The 20,602-nt window shown below is 38.4% G+C and overlaps 1 protein-coding gene across 2 annotated transcripts; it reads left to right on the top strand.

Annotated features, from left to right (window-relative positions):
- Positions 1-848: 848 nt before the first annotated feature.
- On the top strand, positions 849-20,398 carry FBXL3 (F-box and leucine rich repeat protein 3). Of its 2 annotated transcripts, none has more exons than XM_077855328.1 (5): positions 849-1,188; positions 5,699-6,047; positions 8,970-9,092; positions 12,396-12,567; positions 17,882-20,398. In XM_077855328.1, the coding sequence occupies exons 2-5, from the start codon at positions 5,700-5,702 to the stop codon at positions 18,523-18,525; spliced, it is 1,287 nt and encodes a 428-aa protein (XP_077711454.1). In that variant the 5' UTR covers positions 849-1,188; position 5,699; the 3' UTR covers positions 18,526-20,398. The 2 variants fall into 2 exon arrangements, with proteins under 2 accessions (XP_077711454.1, XP_077711453.1); XM_077855327.1 differs by lacking the exon at positions 849-1,188 and adding an exon at positions 1,503-1,713.
- Positions 20,399-20,602: the final 204 nt, after the last annotated feature.

Below are 20,602 nucleotides of genomic sequence, written 5' to 3' on the forward strand. Positions count from 1 at the left end.
TTTACTCACGAGAGACACAGAGAGAGAGGCAAGACAGGGGCAGAGGGAGAAGCAGGCGCCCTGTGTGGGACTGGATCCCTGGACCCCGGGGTCACACCTTGAGCCACAGGCAGATGCTCAACCACTGAGCCACCCAGGCTCCCTCCTTTATACTTTCTTACCGTGTTTCTGAAAGCTGTCGGTCAATTTCAGGAGTCTATATAATTTATAAAGATGGTGTTTAAAAAGTACTAACTCTGATGACAAAAACTGGAGAGAAACTGGAAAATACAAACATTTTAAATATAAAAATCAGCAACCCCGCGGCCGCCAATCTTCCCTAACTCCTCGCAGGCTTTAGAAGCACCCCTGCCCCGAGGCTGCAGTCACCGTGCGGAGCCGGTTCTCAGCCCGGGGTCCGCGGCGCAGGCCCCGCCTCCCAAACCCCGCGGCGGCGGGAGGCGGCTCCGCCCGCAGCAGCTACAGTCCCGCCTCCTGCAGCCAATCAGCGGCTGAGCGGCGTAGGCTCCGGGGACACGCCCTCCTTCCTCCCTTCCTGCTCCACCTCCCCGAACTTTTCAGTTGCAACAGCACAAAGTTCTTGAGGCCTGTGGCCAGCTGCAGCTCCAAGAGGAAAGCTGTCTTCTCCACGAAACCCCCTAAGCACACAGCCGTCGCGTACGGGGCGGGAAGGCGGCCGACTCTCCCGGAACCAGGAGGCCGAGCCCCGCGCGGCACCGCTAGTGCGCGCTCCCGGCCGGCGCGGCCCCTCCCGCCCCCCTCGCCCGCCGCGCGCGCCCCCGGCGGACACGCGCCCGCCCCCTCGGAGGGAAGCGCGCCGGGGAAAGCGCGCGGCCGCGAGCGCCGGGCGCCATCTTGGAGTCGGGGTCTGGGCCGCGGCGGCCGCGGCTCGTGAAGGAGCCTCTCGCGGCGGCGAAGGGTCCTGGAAGGAGGACAGCGGCCCGCGCGGGCCTGAGGAAGGAGGCTTCTTCGGAGGGCGGCCGGAGCCGCGAAGGTGGAGCCGCGTTGGCGGCCGCCGCGGGACCAGAGCCTCGGATGCGGGCGGAGCGCGGGGGGCCGCGGCGGCGGGAGCGCGAAGCGGGGCTCGCGGGGGGCCTCATGTGAGAGCCGCGGACCCGGCCGCCGCCGCCGCCGCCGCCTTCCCCGGAGCCCGGGGTGGTGTGTGGGGGAAGCCGCCTCCGGCAGCAGGTAACAGCCGAGGGCAGGGCCAGAGCCCCCCGGTGGCGGCGCGGCGCGGCGGGGGCGGGTGCCGGGCGCCCCTTGGGAGCGGCGGGCGGGGCGCGGCGCGGCGCCCAGACCTCGAGCCCGCCTGGGGGCGTTTCCCCGCCGCGCCCGCTTCAAAACATGTCAACAAGGCGTGGTGCGTGTGCGGGCGGGCTCGGGGCCGCGGGCGCCCGGATCTGTTACCTCGGCGGGGATTGTGACAGGCGGCGCTGCCAGGCTCTCCCCGGCGTAGGCTGCGCGCGAGCGGCGTTAAGCTGTCCCAGGCTGCCCAGGGCAGAGCGCGTGACGGCTGTCGGGGAGAGCCCGCCGTGGAGGTGGCGCGGGAGGAGGGGCCGCCGCGGCCCCGCGGCCCAAGTGGAAAACTTGGTCAACTTGGAGGAGCAGCTTCGCGCCTGCCTTAGGCGTAGGGCGGCGTTTCCGGTGGAGCTGCAGGCAGGGAGCAGGAAGCGGCTTAGAGTAAATGATCCGTCCGCGTCTCCGAGCTGAGAGGTTAGATGACCAGTATTTTGTTGCTGATGATACCCAATCCAGTGGCCCAGAGCTTTTCATTATAGAGTTTTTTCCCCCCCTCTTTTGAAATGTTGATAAAGACGCCATCCACTCTGAGTTTTCTGCAAATGACCGCGACACACATTTTCACCACCACACTCTTCCTCCCATCTAGGTCTGAGAATTAATCTCCTCCCACTGTTGTTTTGGTTTGGTTTTTGTATTCCAGCGGAAGAACGCAAATTAAGTTTGATTTTAGGCAAAGCAGAACACAAGTGGAAAGAAGGTGTGATGCCAAAACAGGCTTTTTAGTGCTCAGTACAAGTGGGCTTTTTAAAATTATTATTATTATTAAAGATTTTATTTATTCATGAGAGAGAGAGGCAGAGGGAGAAGCAGGCCCCACGCAGGGAGCCTGACGTGGGACTCGATCTCGGGTCTCCAGGATCAACGCACTGGGCGGGAGGCAGGCGCTTAACCGCTGAGCCACCCAGGGATCCCCCCACAACAAGTGGGCTTTGAAAATGACTACATGGCGCACTTTACTTACAAGTGCGTGATACGATGGTAGACACACAGCTGAGTGTCACCCCCAGGTCTTCTGATGAACAGATTCATTGCTTCTTACAGAGTGTGTGGAAATGTTCAGAGTTAGTTCAGTAACTCCTGTGCTGCTCAAGTAGTCTGTAGTTTTTCCTCATTAGTGGGTTTTTCCCCCTTTTTTTCCTCCTTTGGTGCATCATGGTAATATCAGTCCCTCACCAAATGCTCTTGGGGCCTAGGTTGCATCAATTTTGGGGGGCCTGGAGAAGTTGCAGTTTGAAGTGGAACTGCTGGAGCCCTGAAGAGGCCTAGTTTTGGTATTCTGCAAAGTCCCATTGACATTTATTGTTAAGCTTCCTCCTCTGCACTCCTCCTCTTCAAATGGAAGAGAGGTTTTCACTTTGACTAAAAGTAGGAGATAAATACTACATTTATGTAAATTTTTTGCAGACTGGTGGATGCTCTGCATTGTTTAACTTTCTATACCGCAGCGCTTCATGTGTGGATAGATTTAATAATTTTGGAAGCAATATGAATTTTTGCATGAGTAAATGAGATCATCTTGGAAAAAGTTTATATTTTAAATTTTTATTAGGTGCCTACAGTGTTCTTTTATTTTCATGCATGAATGAGGATAATACAGAGACCTTTTTTTTTTTTTATCAGCATTAGGCCTTGCATTTTTTCCTATTGATAAAAATACTTAATTCTGACACATTACAGTCGTATGACTTATAACAAATTGTAGACTTTTGTTCAGCTATTCATAAGCTAGTAAGTGCTTAAAATATATTTTGGTGATCATATAGTCTTATATCTAGACCAAGAGATACTATTCCTCAGTGTTGCATACATCTTTTTTAACATGTCACCTTTTTTCTTCCCTCAACTTGGAAAGGTATTGGAACATACTTTTTAAAACAGGCTGTAATTGACAAAGGGAAAGTACTTATTGTTGCTATCAGCAAACTCTTAGCAAAGATAATTGTGTAAATAAGGTGTCATTTTATTTTTGTTTATATACCCCTGTATTCTAAAAATGAATCATTACATCTGTAAGTTGAATAATTATAGAGGATTTTCTCCAGAAACCGGCAATCAACATTGTATAATAAGGATTAGAAATTATAAAGATCTATGAGTAGTTTTAAATAGACAAGGAATTATAAGCCAAATTATGAGTTTGCTGGGTAGCAGACTCTTGTTCTTTGACCCAAATTTTCTATGCTAAAATTAAGTCTTCAGAATAAGATAAAGGCAAAAAATGGGTCATAATGACAGTGTTACTTCAACTTCTAGTGAGACATTATGACTAGAAGTGGTTTTTTTTTTTACATAAAAGATTATATTGTAGATTATACTACCTTTTCTCTAAACATTAAATGTATTCTCAGATTCACATATAAGTTTTAATCTTCCATAAAACTACCCTCTTGCCATCACTTGTCATTCTATTTACTCTTTCCTTTCCCCTTGCTCATGATTACTTAAACTCACATAGTTGTAGGATCAGTGATGAATGTAGTTCATTCATTGCACATGTGCTAGGATCTTCTGGGCATATTTTAATAGCATGAAGGCCAGGGGCATTTGCCATTGTTTCCTTCCAGCCCTCAATTGTTTTTCACAAGTTTTGCTAGCTGCTGGATAGCATACCCAAAAACCAGAAGAAGGGAGTTAGAGCCACAAGCCATCCTTTTCAAAAGCTGTGACTCCAAATCGAAACCACTGTCTTGCCAGAACTGTTCTCTAGAGATAAAAGTGTTGCAGGCCTAAACTAAATAGGGATACTACTAATTGGTCTGCAGTTACCCCTTTTAGTTTAGAGCCTGCAGTACTTATTTTTCCAAACAGCAAATTGAAGCAAGACCTTTTATCTGATTACAGTGTAATTCATTGTCATTAAAAGAAATGCATATAATATTGGCAAAACAAGGTTCTCCTGTAATGCCACCACTTTTATCCCACAATTATATCATTAATATATAATACAGTATAATCCCACTCACTTATTATAGCAATATTAACGTGGTGAATCTACTTCCAGTGTGTTTCTCATACATAAGCATGTGTTCTTGCACTTTCTCACACATAACTTCATTTTTGCATCATACACTTTAATATCTTTAATGCTGGACTGCTTGCCTCTACCTGAGTTAAACATTCTCTATCTCCTTTCAAGCCCTAATACTCTTTAATTCCTCACAAGAACCCTGTGTGTTATTATTCCCACTTTGCGAACTGATGGTCAAGTAATTTTTCAAGGCCATGTAATCAGTGAGAGGTAGAGCCACAGTTCAAACCCAGGAAGCTTGATTCCAGAGCCCATTCTCTTAAGGATGCTACTATTTTGCAACAAAAAGACTATTTCAAAGAAACATTTGGAATGAAGATAATACATTTACACAGGATAAATATAGCTAGTTCAAAAATACAATTTAGGGTAAACATGCAATAGTAACTGATGTTTTGGAAGAAGAAACTACATTCTGGACCAAACAACGTATGGTAGGGATGAATTTGCTTTTTTTTTTTTTTTTTTTAAGATTTATTTATTCATGATAGACCTAGAGAGAGAGAGAGAGAGAGGCAGAGACACAGGCAGAGGGAGAAGCAGGCTCCATGCAGGGAGCCCGACACGGGACTCGATCCCGGGTCTCCAGGTTCACGCCCTGGGCCAAAGGCTGGCGCCAAACCGCTAAGCCACCCAGGGATCCCCTGAATTTGCCTTTTTCAAGCAGAGATTGGGTCTGTCAATAATACATATCACAGACTATTGAGTGTGGAAAGATCTGTTGGCTGCTTAATTCATGTACTTTCTAGAGGTTCTTGGGACTGTGGTCTCTTTGAATTCAAAAACTCAAAAACAGCAGGTATCCGTAGATGACTTTTAAGAAACCTTTGAAAAGTGTCACTGTAGGTTCTTTTTTATATTCCTTTTAGTTGACAGCAGTTTTGAAATACAATTCTTGGTTTAGTTTCAAAATCATAATACTTCCCCTTCCCCCCAGTAGTAGAGTATAAACACAAATGTTTAAAAACACCTGTATAGAATTTGTAAAATAACAGTTGGTCTCCACTGGCATTTTTCATTATATTTTGTTCTGATATTTTTGAATTACTGGTCCAGTTCTTCATATTTTTTTTTGTTGTTGTTTGTTTTTTATGATAGTCAGAGAGAGAGAGAGAGAGAGAGGCAGAGGCACAGGCAGAGGGAGAAGCAGGCTCCATGCACCGGGAGCCCGATGTGGGATTCGATCCCGGGTCTCCAGGATCGCGCCCTGGGTCAAAGGCAGGCACCAAACCGCTGCGCCACCCAGGGATCCCTGTGTTTGTGTTTCTATTTATAAACATGTATATATGCATCTCAGTGACAGAATGAGTATTGGATTTATTTTTATTTAAAAGTGAAGTATGAAAAAAAATGCATTTCTCTGAATAGGATGAAACGAGGAGGAAGAGATAGTGACCATAATTCATCAGAAGAAGGTACTGCAGAGAAATCTAAGAAACTGAGGACTACAAATGAGCATTCTCAGACTTGTGATTGGGGTAATCTCCTTCAGGACATTATTCTGCAAGTATTTAAGTATTTGCCTCTTCTTGACCGGGCTCATGCTTCACAAGTTTGCCGCAACTGGAACCAGGTATTTCACATGCCTGACTTGTGGAGATGTTTTGAATTTGAACTGAATCAACCAGCTACATCTTACTTGAAAGCTACACATCCGGAGCTGATCAAACAGATTATTAAAAGACATTCAAACCATCTGCAATATGTCAGCTTCAAGGTAATACTTTAAATCCTTCTTTTAAAAAATAAAGCATATCGTGTTTTGGCTTTTTTTTGTGCTAAACCAATATGTTTTCTCACGTCTTTAAAATAGTGCCTTTTTAGGGGGTGCCTGGGTGGCTCAGTTGGTTGGGCATCAGCCTTTGGCTCAGGTCATGATCCCATGATCCCATATCAGGCTCCCTGCTCCATGGGGAGCCTGCTTCTTCCTCTCCCTATGTAGCTCTCCCAGCTCCCGCTCGCTCGCTCTTTCTCTCTTTCTCTCTATCAAATAAAAATAAAATAGTGCCTTTTTAGAGAAAGTTCTTAAAGATTGAGAATTATTACATACATTAGAAGATGTCAGAAATAATTATATTTGAGCTAAATTACTCCACTGAATTGCAATTATTGATAAGTTTTTAAAAGAACAGAAGCAACTAATAAGCATAAAATATTTACCTAAGCTATCAGTCACATTGAATTACTGTAAGTTTAAGGTAAAAGAAATATACAATAATATAAAATGTGGAGATTATGATTGACTAAAACTTAATTGCTATTACTGTTTAATAGGTACTGAATTCTGCTTATTGCTGGCTTTATGACATGGGGTCTTCAAAGAAAAAGGAGACACAGAAATATGTAAAATATCTAGATGAATATATTTTAGAAATAGGAAAAGATATGTGGAAGAATGCCAAAGAGAACTGTTTCTTTTCATTGCCAGAAGGGACATATTAGAATTCATTCAGTGGTGAGAGAAATGAAGTGGGAGTGGCTTTTTGAGCTGTCTAGAATAGTTTAAGGAATCACAGTGGTTTATAGGAGTACAGAGGCTTACAGTATTTTTTTTGAGGATGAATAATGGAATGTAGATGTGTTTACTAAACCTTTTAACATACCTGACAGTTGTTGAAAACTAACACATGGAATATCTGATTACCCATAGGTAGCAGTTATTAATAGGTCAGATTAAACCTAGATAAAGCAATGGTTCTTAACCCACAGTTCTTTGCCAAAACTACTCTTGACTGCTCTCAAGAGTGTTATTCCTTCTTAGATGAAGATTACCTGCTTATTCTTCCATTTGTGTCTGAAGAAGAAGAGAGCTGGTAATGGGAATGGTTGAGTGCATTATGGCCATTTTCCCAGAAAAATGCACAAAGGTACTTAGGCCACTGAGAGTAGATTACTAGGTTAGCAAATAAGAATAGAGGATGCCTATAAGTTGAATTTCAATTTTAATTTTAGAGCATCAGCAAATAACTTTTAGTATAAATATGCCCATTCATTATTTGGGACATAATACTTATTTAAATGGATGTCTTGTATATTATCTGGCAACCCTAACTGAGGGTAAGAGTGAGGGAATGCTGAGGGAAACAAATCCAGGAACTCATCAAGTGTTGTCTATCCTCACATCCCCATGAAGAAACTTCAAGAGCCTTCCTTTGGTTTTAGACATCTTTGAGTTGTCTTAAGAGTATTCTAATGGTAAATCTGAGAAAAAGAGGAGCATAATACTTTCATCTCAAAGGTCTAAAGACCAATTCCATCCAGGGCATTGGCTGGGTCAGTGTTTTAGTCTTCTAGCCATGTGATCCAATTCAGCTGTTTCCAACTTATATAACCCTCACAAAACCATTTGTCCTATAAGTTTAAACATTTTTGTTAGGGATTTTTTATTTCCCTCGGAAATTATTTCTTTTTTTTTTTTTTTTTTTTTTTTTTTTTTTTTATTGGTGTTCAATTTTCTAACATACAGAATAACACCCAGTGCCCGTCACCCGTTCACTCCCACCCCCCGCCCTCCTCCCCTTCTACCACCCCTAGTTCAGAACCATAGCATAAGATTCTCCTGAGTTGTCCTGAGTATATTTGTGTTCAGTTTATCACTAACTAGGCCAAACAGGCTTTTAGTCCATTATGAGTATACATCAGTGGTTCTCAAACTTTATGTGCATCATAAAGACCTGGAGTGCTTGTTGAGACAAAAGTTGCTGTGTCCCACCCCTGGAGTTTCTGATTGTGATGATCTGGGTTGGGCATGAGAATTTACATTTCTAATTGGTTCCCAGGTGATGTTAATGCTGCTGGTCTAGGGAGCACACATTAGGAACCACTTGTATAGAAATACTTAGCCAAAGGAAAGTATTATAAACAGCTCTGAAACAGTCCATCAGTTTTACAACCAGCTCTTTAGAACATTTTTGGGTTAAGGTAATGTACATCAGTCTGAAAATTAAAGTAATACTACTTTTAACTGTTCTCTTTTAAGATGCTTTTAGCCCAAGGAACAACTTTCTTTTTGATAGAAGAGCTCCATCTCCTCCTGCAGGAGTTTTTGGCCATATTACTCTTCCCCTAGGAAATGTTTATGCACAAGAGTGTGTGGGAGCAACTACTCATTTGGTTCATATTTTCATTCTTGACTGGTTGGATGTCCTCCTTTTTACTTCACATTCATCTTTCTGTTAATATCATTAATGATGAATCCCAGATTGTGATTGATTTGAACATTCTGAATAGTAATACTCATCCACTTTCTGGTGCCTTGACACCTGTGTACGGTAGACACTGTATTTGCATGTAGAATCAGATCCACTACCAAATATATAATTATTTTTCAAAGATTATAAATTCATGTGATCCTTTAGATTGTATATTATATAGTCAGTTTTGAATAAATCAGCTTAAAAACCAAGTCCTTTCAACATTAAGTGTATATTGTATAATAACAAAATTAAGTCTTGACAATTGAACTTAAAACTTTCAGGGAGATTCAGAAAAGGCTGACGTATGTGAGGTTGTATGATTGAAAGAATAAATTGTCTTTGTAACATAATAAACTAATAACTTTCTTTTGTAAAATTAAGATTAAACAGAGTAAATGTAAATACAAGTATATGTATGGCTATGTCATGTGTTCTTTCCTTAGGTGGACAGCAGCAAAGAATCAGCTGAAGCAGCTTGTGATATATTATCACAACTGGTAAATTGCTCTTTAAAAACCCTTGGACTTATTTCAACGGCTCGGCCAAGCTTTATGGATTTACCAAAGGTATCTGCTGGTTTTGTGTTACTGGTGGTTACTGAGAAATTGAATGAAACCTTACCTATTTCTTGTAGTGACAGTGGGAATGTAAGAAAAATAGTATGCGTGATGGAAATCTATTACTATTTAGAATGTTAGGCAATAGGATTTTTAAAAAAGCTTTTCGTTTTTCTGATCACCTTGGGCTTCTTGATGGGAAAAGTTAGAGTGAATGAATTTGCAGAGGGTCCAGCAGGATATACTAAAAGAGCCTAAGTAAAATGGAGAAACAAGCATATTAGAAAAAAGATATATAGCAGCCCCTTCTTTGGACTTTCAGAGCAGATTGGTAAAATTATAATCAAAGAAAAGTAGACAGTGCCAGTAGTGAGAACAGGTATAGCTTACTTATAAAATCTTCTGGTAAATGTGTAAAGATTTATTCTTGAGCAAAGTTAGTGCAGCTTGGATTAATTAATAGATTTTATTTAAAGAAAATTGTTTTTGGTGAAGAATAAACTATTTATATTCATATATATGTTCTAACATAATCCTACATGTAATTAGATGTCTCTAATAACTTGTCTCTTAAAATGGAAAAACAAGTGCACTTTAAAAAATTTATTTATTTCAGGATGCCTGCCTGGGTGGCTCAGCAGTTAAAGCATCTGCCTTCAGTTCAGGGCGTGATCCTGGAGTCCTGGGATCAAGTGCCACATCAGGCTCCCTGCATGGAGCCTGCTTCTCCCTCTGCCTGTGTCTCTGCCTCTCTCTCTCTCTCTCTCTTTCTGTCTCATGAATAAATTAAAAAAAAAGCTTAAAAAATACAAAATAAATAAATAAAAATGTATTTCATTTAGAGAGAGAGCATGTGAGATTGGGAAGGAGGGGCTGGGAGAGGAGAGGAGAGGAGAGGGAGAGAATCTTAAGCAGACTCCCCACCTAGCTCGAATCCCAATATGGAACTCAATCTCACAACCCCGAGATCATGACCTGAGCCCAAATCAAGAGTCAGAGGACCAACTGACTGAGCCAGCCAGGTGCCCCAAGTATCCCTTTTAAGAAAGCAATTGATAAAGGCTCCTTGAGTATATTAGCTAATACTGGGTAGGTTAGCATCCAATAATTTGAAAGTATTTTTTTCAGAGGAAGCTGCAAACTAAAACATAGATACCCCTTTAACACACCTCATAGTTTAATTTACTAGAATGATTCAGGAAAAAATATTGCTAAATTGAGTGCTATAACCCAGGTGGTAATGGAATTGAGTATCAGTAACAAATCTATCACTAGTTGATTACAAAGTCTTAATTGTTTTTGTTTTTGGTTTGGGTTTTGGTTTTTTTTTTTTTTGAGAAAGAAAGTGCAAGCGTGAATGGCTGGGGCTGGGCATGGGGGGGTGGGCAGAGGGAGATGAGAGAGAGAATCCCAATCAGGTCCATGCCTAGCACTGAGCCTGATAGGGGGCTTGATCTCAAAACTTTAAGATCATGACCTGAGCCAAAACCAAGAGTTGGATGCTCAGCCAGTTGAGCCACCCAGACACCCCTTAACTGATTTTTTTAAAAAAGGTTCTTTGCATACATTTGAGATAAAGTGTTTTTCTCATGTAAGTTAAGGGAGATGGGTAAGATACTCTTTAAACATTTTAAGGTTCTAAGTATGTAAGTCAGAGCACTGTGGCTCTCAACATGCATGAAAATCATGTAAGAAACTTTGAGACTTTGGATTACTTTCCCTATACCAAATTTCCCCCTCCTATGAGCTGTCCAGGAGATTCTGATTAAGTCTGATTTACATAGTATGGTAGCACCTTGTTCAAGCTTCATACAGGAAATATGTTCTGAATTGATTTTCTATGTGCATATTATAGTTAATAGTTTCCATAGTGCATATATATATATATACACACACACACACATATATATGTATATATTATATAGTGTGAAACATACCATATTAAAAGGTATGCTAAATTTCCTTTTTTCTTATTACTCAGCAGTATCACTATATATGTCTGGTACTAGTACTATACTTATATGTAGTAGTTTTTTCTTTGGGAACTATGGTGCATCTAGTAGGATGCTTCCTTCCTTATTAAATGGGTCTAAGTTGCTTATATTGTCTCCCCACCCTCCCGATTTTGACTCTTGTAGAAGATTGAAATAGGGTGTTGCTCTATGTTGGAAATCCTGGGAAAATTGAAGAGAACATATAAGAAGTGTATTTGATAGAAATCTGAGGGAAATGGAAAAACTCCGTGATGCAGTCATGAATATACTAATAACATGTAACTGTACAAGATAGAATTCAGTTTGACATGAAAATATTAGGAGAAAGATATTAACATTTAAAATAGGTCAAAATTTTGTTAACCAGTTATTTAATTGTAGGGGAAAAGAAAGGGAGTGTGACCACAAAAGTGATGTTTCATTGTACTTTCTTGGCTGTTAGCCTGCCTTCATTCCTTTTAACTGCTGTAGTGAATTTATAAAGCTAAATGGAGTGTGAGATTGGTTATATAGAGGAAAGTGTTGGAGCATATGTTGACCTCTCTTTCTTATTCCTGGATTCTTTGTCTGTTGGTTTTAGCTGATTCCAAGTTACATATTCTGACCATGCTTTTAATCCCTGCTTTCCTGTGGGGGGTTCCTTTAGGTCAGATTCTGTGTCCAATAGATAATTACATATATATATATTAAATGGAATAATAATAATTGGTACATTTATGGAAAAATACATTAGAATAAAATGGCTTAAAAATATTGTAGATAATTTAACATGTTTAAAGGAGTTTTAAACTTGAAATTTTATTTAGGTACGATTTTCCTTATTTAAATTTTCTGTGAGTTTTTATATTCCAAATGAGTCTTTCCTAGCTTCTGAGTTGATTTTTATTTCAATTTTTAGTGATTATGCTAATAATTATTACTATTTTAATGGTTATTACTGTCAGACCAAAAAAGAATGCAGTTATAAAACACTGGAGTAGGGTTTCCAGATAAGGTGGTATGAAATATGAGAGCTATTCTCATTCTGGATTCGGTAATTCGTCTTTTTATTTACCAATGATTGTTGTGATTTAGAGATACTCACCCTAAGGCCTGAAATCCCTTCTTTCTCCTACAGGTAAAAAGATTTTCCTCAAAGATAGCAAATAGTCACCTCTCTTTTTTACCATATCCCCAACAACAGAGTGAAAGGATGCTACCCCTAAAACAGTTATGAAATATATCATTAAGGTTCAGCTGAACTATATGTGAATTAAATGAGTATACCTCAATTCTCATTTGTGAAAATTGCAGCTGTTTTAATTTTTTTGCTTTTCAGTCTCACTTTATTTCTGCCCTGACGGTAGTGTTTGTAAACTCCAAATCCTTGTCCTCGCTTAAGATAGATGATACCCCAGTAGATGATCCATCCCTCAAAGTACTAGTAGCCAACAACAGCGATACACTCAAGCTGCTGAAAATGAGCAGCTGTCCTCACGTCTCTCCAGCAGGTATGTTTTGCTTTCTGCCAGATAACTTGTTAGTAAAATGTATTGATGTATTTATTAAATTAAAAACTAATGATTAACCTTGCAGATGGGTTAGATTAATATGATTACTTCATCTTTTTTGCATAAACATATTTTTAATGTCATAATAACGTAAATTCTGTAGCATTCCTAGCCTAGACATTTACTTTCAACTTATTTTCTACACTTATTTGGCAACTTGTGTCCAACCTGTGTGAGAAAATGGATAAATTAAAAAAAAAAAAAAAGTATTGTTTGAGGTGCCCCATCTGGTAAGATGGAATTTTCTCTAATTGTAGTTGAGCCAGCAGGGCTGGTTTTGAATCAGAGTGATTTCTTAATTGTTTTTCTTCTCATTGTGTAGTGGGTGGAGAGTTGTGCTGTAGTTGCCACTTTACATTTTGCAAGATAACCCTTTTCCTAAGTTGAATTTTGGAGTTGAGAACCCATTGAATGGGGAATAGCATTGTGAAAGCTCTCTCCAAATTCTCTTGTATAGAATTTTCTAAGCATTACTACATTATTCAGTTTGAGATCATTTAAATTCCAAATGGTTCATATTGTAAAGTGAGTATAAACTGTTCTTGGTATTACTACTCTCTGACGCTTTACTTCTGACACATCCTCTTGCTACTGAAGTTCCTCCCAGGCTGTTATTTGGGTAACCTGTTTTTAAGACACAATGTTAAATCCTTGATCCCTTTACAGAATACTTCCCACCATCTTGCCATAACTAAAGCCTAGCCTTCTGCCAAGAAAATTATTTCCTCTTGGAGATTACTTATTTGTTGTCCATGTGTTGTACATGAAGGGTCTTGGTGTTGGGAATGGTTAGATCTATTGCAATATTTCCCTAACTGCCTCTGTCACTTCTAGATTATTACTGAAAGTGATAATCTAAATAAAATAGAACTTAACAATGGACTTTTGGCAGTTACTTCAATACGACCTTGGTCATAGTTTCTATCTACTGTATAGGTTTGCTGTGAGAGCGAGGTCCACGTTTCATAGCTTTGTATAGTATACAAGGTCCTTTGTATCTTGACCTCCACCTATCTTTTTAATCTTGTTTGCCACTCATTCATGTGTGGCTTTTACTGAGTCCTACATAACTATGGTTCTTTGAACCTGTGCATGTGGTTAGTACACTGTACTTCGTGGAATACCATTTTTCCCTCTACTTCTTAATCTAGCTAACTCCAGGCCAGCCTTCAGAATTCAGCTCAGATGGTCTGATTTTTGTCCTTATTTCCTCCTCCTCTTTGGTTTAAATTTTAGTGTGTTGTTTCCATAGCACTCTGAACATGACTTATAACACTTCAACAAACTATAGGGAGAGCCTTTGGGTCTATGGTTTCTCTGTGAGAATGTGAGTTTGTTTCTCTCTTTATCTTGGTACATCTCCTGTTCATTTACTTTTATTAAATATACACATCAATTCTAATAGTAGGTATAAACTTGGGTGGTTTTACCTAATGGCTTTTGGACCAAGTTGTTCAGGAAGGGAAGGGAAATGAAAGAGAATACTTGCAATACTTTTAAATTTAAGAGTATAACCATAGAGGATTTCAATTTAAAATTTAACATATTTGCATATTTTCTATATATATTTTGCATATTGGGACTCTTCTTTCCCTAAACTGAAATTAAGGGCTATTTTCTTTCTTTACTGCATTATTTTATCAAACTTTTTTCCCATTTCATATAGTCCTTTATAACTGTGTACTTGGTTGATTTCTAGCACCATTCAACACTAGTGACTTGTTTATCCCTCTTTCTCTGTTCCTCCCCACCCCACCCCATCCATGCTCATGTTCTCTCCTTGCTCAGAAGAAGCCTGATGTGGGCCTTAGTCTCACGACCCTGAGATCGTGACCTGAGCCGAAACCAGAAGTTGGACGCTTAACCAACTGAGCAACCCAGGCGCCCCTGTGCAGTACCCTCTTAAATTGATTTCTTAACTTGCAGCCTGCCCTTTTCTAATGTGATTTCCATGCTACAGGCAGAGTAATCTTTCTAAAATACAAGTCTGATTTTTTTCTCTAGTTTTCTTTAAAACTTTTCACTATGGTTTTTAGATAAGATCCCAACTCCTTACTGGGGCTGACAAAGTCCCATATAATGTAGCCCTTGCCTGTCTGTGGGCTTCATCCATTAAGATGTTACCTTACTTGCATTACTGTCTGTTGAGCTCCGTTCAGTTCTTAGAAGGCTTGTGTTTTCTTCCATGTCTGGGTGTTTGTTCACATAGGAAATACTATTCACTTTTCTTCTCCCTCACCTTTTGCCCTAACGTGGTCCTTCTAATTCTTTTTGTCTCACTGTATTGGTTCTAGGAAACCTTCCTTAATTCCCTTGTTATGACTCTGAGAGCAATTTTGTTTCATTATCTGCTGCCTTCTATTAGGATAAGGATGTCTTGTTTATGTTGTATTTTACTGTCCTAGCACCAGTGCTTGACATTAAAACGTTCATAAAGTATCAGCCAAACTAATCAACATTTAATTACTTAGTATTCTATATTGTTGATAAGCCAACATTTGCCTTATAATTCTTTTTAAAAGGCTGGATACTTTTTTTCTATATTTTTGCTGACTTTAAAAATGAACTGTTTTGGCATAGCAGTTTGCTTCCAAAAATTTCTTCCATAGGACAGATGATTAAGTGGAAGAAGTAGGTCAGAGGGTCCAGATCCTTTTTATGCTTTGTCATTTTTTCTTCTTAATGAATTGTGTGAATTTATAATACCAACAATAATGAATTTCTTTACATGTTGTAGCATATATCAGTGTTTCATTTCTTTTTATTGCCAAATAATATTCCGTTGTATGGATATATACCACGCTTATTTTTCATTTGATGGATAGTTGGGTTGTTTCCACTTTTTGACTATTATGAACAACACTGCTCTGAAAATTGATATATAAGATTTTTTGTGAACATGTGGCTTAATTTATTTTGAGTATATACCTAGGAGTGGAATTGCTGAATCATAGTAACTGTTTAACTGAGTTCGCTATTGCTGCATAACTAACAACTACAAATTCAGCAGGTTAAACCAACACTGAGTAGTGTCACAGTTCTGTAGGTCAGGGCTATAGGCATTGCTCAGCTAGCTTTTCTGCTTAGCCGGAGCAGCTCTGAGTCGGACTTCTTTTCTGCAACTAGCCAGAGAAAACTCAGCTTTCGAAGGACTCATGTGATTCAGTTAGAGCCACTTGGACAATCTTACTGAAACCAACTGTGCTATATAACTTAACATAATTGTGGGAGTGGTATCTTACCACATTTACAGGTTCCAGGGATTAGGTTGTGGAATCTTGGGGACCATTTTTAGAATTATGCCTGCTACAACTGCTTTAATAGTTATCAGATGATATTTCACTTTCTTTTATTTGCATCTTTAGTTACCATTCCCCGTGTATTTGTTTTCTTTTTATATCAGGCTTTATGAGATTGTAAAGAACAGAGATCAATCAGGTTACCTTCGGTAATGAGGTTTATTTCAAAGTATGTAAATACCTTATGGAGAACAGAAACTTTTCAGTGGCTGAATAGTGAAGCACAGATGTCTTTTTTTTTTTTTTTTTAGATTTTATTTGTGAGTCGGGGGGGGGGCGGCAGTGCGGGCAGGGTAGGAGGAGGAGCAGAGGGGAGAGGGACAAGCAGACTCTGCACTGAGCACGGAGCCCAGTGTGGGGCTCGATCCCCACAACCCTGAGATGATGACTTGAACTGAAGCCAAGAGTCGGACACTTAACGGAGCCACCCAAGTGCTCCAGCACAGATGTCTTTTATTCCCTTTTTGGTGACTCTTATACCGGTGATTCAGTTTATCTTTTCATTGATTCTATTGCCTATATTCTTCTTCCACTGCTATTAAGCTTTGGCTTATTGGTGCCTCCCTGTCTTGGCACTTCTCAAGTAGTAGTTAACCACATGAACTTAAGAGTCACTCAGTCTGTGTTTGAATTCCAGCTTTGCTATCTTTAGCTGCATCAACTTCAAAATAGAAATAGTATTTTTTTCTAGATTTTTTTGAGTATTTGTGGGATAACATACTTAGTACCTGACATATCATACTTGTACAATTAATGGTAGATATTATAATGTATGTTTTGTTCCTGTCCTTGTTTCTAAGCACAAGAAAGAAATGGTTTCTTTACATCTTCTCTACATTTATCAAGTAGTATAGGCTATCTGTTTGAGGTAGAATTTTTATACCAGGCCATTTCAGAGATCAGATACTGACTGACCTTTGGTAAGATTTGCTGCTGATAGGGGTTTGCAGCAGTTCTGAAGCATAGTACCCCAAGTATAGGGAACCATTTATGGAACTGCTTTCTGAATATATTAGAATATGTTAGTTATATTATAATTCCCATTAATGTGAATTGGTTATTTTTGACTCCTTTATCTAGTGCTATCTTGGTATTCTTTCCTTAGAAATTTGATAAGTTTATTATACACTATTAACAGTTAAAACTCTTTGTTGCTCACTTGTTAGAAATCTTTTTTAAAAATTTGTCACGTTTTATTTAGTCACATAGGTTCTTTTATATGGCTTTACCTTTTTTTTCTTTTAAATTAGGATTAAGTTTTCAATTTCAAAAAATGTGCTTTGGCCTCTGTAGCAATGATCATATAATTTTTCTTGGCTTAACCTGTAAGTTTGGTGTTAGTAATCATTTTTTTAAAGAATGTGACTGTCCATGCATTACTGGGGCAAACCTTGGTTAATTTAACATAGTTAGCCCTTAAACAACATGAGTTTGAACTTTGTGGGTCCATATACACATGGATTTTTTTCAGTAAATACAGACTTATACTCTATACTTCCTCTCATGATTTTCTTGGTATTTTTTTCTCTAACTTCATTGTGAAAATGTAGCACAGAATATATATAGCATACCAAATCTGTATTGTGTTATCAGTAAGGCATCAGGTCCCTGGTAGTCTATTAAATATTAAATGTTTGAAGAGTCAATTATGTATAGATTTTTAACTGTACAGTCAGTACCCCTAACCCCGATGTTGTTCAAGGGTCAGTTATATTTATTAATTTATTATCTAATTGTTAAATGAGCTTTGTGTCTTTTAAGGTATCAGATTTAGAATTGGTCTCAAATGTTTCTGACTTTCTGCTAGTTTAACCATATAACCAAGTTTTAAATTGTATAGCTTTATGATAGGGAAATATGGTAAACTTTTGTGAGACATGTACCTGATTAAATTTTTTGAACAGATGATGAACTTGTACAAAAATTTGTAAATAATTAGGTTTTTTTCTTTCAAGGTATCCTTTGTGTGGCTGACCAATGTCATGGCTTACGTGAACTGGCTCTGAATTACCACTTGTTAAGTGATGAATTGCTGCTTGCTTTATCTTCTGAAAAACATGTCCGATTAGAACATTTGCGCATTGATGTAGTCAGTGAGAATCCTGGACAGACACACTTCCATACTATTCAGAAAAGCAGCTGGGATGCTTTCATCAGACATTCACCAAAAGTGAACTTAGTGATGTATTTTTTTTTATATGAAGAGGAATTTGATCCATTCTTTCGGTATGAAATACCTGCCACCCATCTTTACTTTGGGAGATCAGTAAGCAAAGACGTGCTTGGCCGTGTGGGAATGACATGCCCGAGACTAGTTGAACTAGTAGTATGTGCTAATGGATTACGGCCACTTGATGAAGAGTTAATTCGCATTGCAGAACGTTGTAAAAATTTGTCAGCTATTGGACTAGGGGAATGTGAAGTCTCATGTAGTGCCTTTGTTGAGTTTGTGAAGATGTGTGGTGGCCGCCTGTCTCAGTTATCTATTATGGAAGAAGTATTAATTCCTGACCAAAAATATAGTTTGGAGCAGATCCACTGGGAAGTATCCAAGCATCTTGGTAGGGTGTGGTTTCCAGACATGATGCCCACTTGGTAAAGACCAAATGATATAGGGCATGGTGAATAATAGCACCTTAATGTTAAGCATAATGTATTATTATAAGAGTTTATTTCCTGTAGTTCTGATGTGATTCTATTTTGTGGCATGGAAATTTGATATCTGCATTGAATATGTAAGGATTGTTTATTGGGAGACCCATGGACCGGTTTCAGTTGGAAAACTTCATTTCTTTCTTTAGCCTAATAGCAATCAAAGCTCGGAAAAAATTTTTAAGTGTGGTTCAGATCTGAAAGTAACCAGTTATGAAGATTAAACATTTTACAGTCTGAAACAAAACCTATATATTATAGTATCTGAGAAGTGAGTACTCTAATAGGTTTTCCAAAATGTTATGTTCTCTATGCATTTTTTTAAATGTAAACTTGACATTTTAGGGTCTTCAGTTATACATACACCTGTTATAAGGTGTTTAATATAGCTCAGGACAGAGCATTTTGTGAGAAAAATGTAGGATATATCAAATGAGAGAGATTGGTTGAACGTTCTCAAATATGTTACAGATCTATTTAAAGAGGTATGTATAAGTAATTGGATCTCTTAGAAAACTCCAAGTGTCCCAGTGGTTATTATAGAAGGATAATAAAAGAACCAAGATCAAATTAAAAGAAAAAAACAGAAAGGGAGGAAGTGTTTAGCTTTGTATAAACTTTCAGGTTTGCTCTATAATCTGCTAAACCATATAAATTCTCTTCTGTGATTTACTATGTATGTGACTTTGGCATCCTATGTAAAGTCAGGAATGCTTTACCAGTTCTCCTTGGTTTTGTTTATCTTTAAGCTAATTTTGAAATATTATATGGTAATTGAAATGAAAAGCTTATCTATTTAAAAAAAGCCAAATTGACGTAAATAAAGGTAGAATTTTAAAATGTTTATAAAATATTTCCATGAAAGAATATTATTCTGTGAATTTTAGTGATGGCTCATTTTTCCACTTGGAATTAAATAGTTATGTAAGTAGAACTTTCAAAAATCATAAAAGGAGCATCAAGGTATAGTTCTGCATAAACAAGTAAACTTAAAAGAGGATATATTTAAGTTCATAATCATATTTTTGAGTAAATATTGCTCAGCGGACTGGAAAATTTTAATAGAAAAATATCTGCAGTTTTGTGATTGTTAATTTGGTTAAAACGCTATTTTATATTATTTAAGTTAGATAACATTTTTATTACTTTCATATGAATAAAGGTAATCCATATATTTCTGTAAAAATACTAAGTTTTGGGCTACATTTAGTTTTCTTAGGTATTACATAAGCTTTGATTCTGAGCACTAGTGCTAGTAGATACTACCTTCCTAAGGGAAATTAGGAGTAATTTTACCCCAATGGACTAATATATTAATGCTTGAAACTTTTAGAAAGCATCTTAGTAATTATGGAAACTAACAGTCTTACAGATCTAATCTATTTTTTAAATAGATTACCTTCCAAAGAATAAAGTAAAAGGTGATTTTCTGCCTAATTTATCTTTTTCAAAAGTCATGGTATTTTCTTCTCCTATAAATGAGAAGAAAAAAGGCTGATCCAGACTTGGAAATAAAAAGCAATTGTTGTAATATTTTCCCTTCTTAGTAAATAGTAAATAGCTTTGCACAAGAAATACCTGTCTTAGTGGATGAAGCCTGTTTTCCTTGAACAACTTTGGAAAATGGATTTGACAGTACATAATCAGTTCTACTAACCAAAGCTTTATTTGGAAATTTCCTTTTTTGTACAAATTGAATTATATAATGCTTGAAATACTTTAAGTCACTTTATAAGCAAAATGCATAGCACTTACTTTGTTTATACTGTAAAGTATATGTTAAATGCTTTTATTAATTTGAGAATAAAGATAGTTACTAATGCTGTTGTATTACTGTAGTTTTTAAAAACTACCCTAATATAGGTGCTTGATTTTCTAACAAGCATACAGATTTATGGTTTTAGTTTCCAATTTGTATTTAATAAATACAGTGTTTAATTTTAAATAAGTTTATGGTAGAATGACTATTTTGAAGATGTAAGATTAAGCAAATGGAATCTATTCCTGAAGCTCTGATGACTAAA

The sequence above is a fragment of the Canis aureus genome, chromosome 17, assembly GCF_053574225.1.
Source record: "Canis aureus isolate CA01 chromosome 17, VMU_Caureus_v.1.0, whole genome shotgun sequence".
Taxonomy (NCBI): Eukaryota; Metazoa; Chordata; class Mammalia; order Carnivora; family Canidae; genus Canis; species Canis aureus.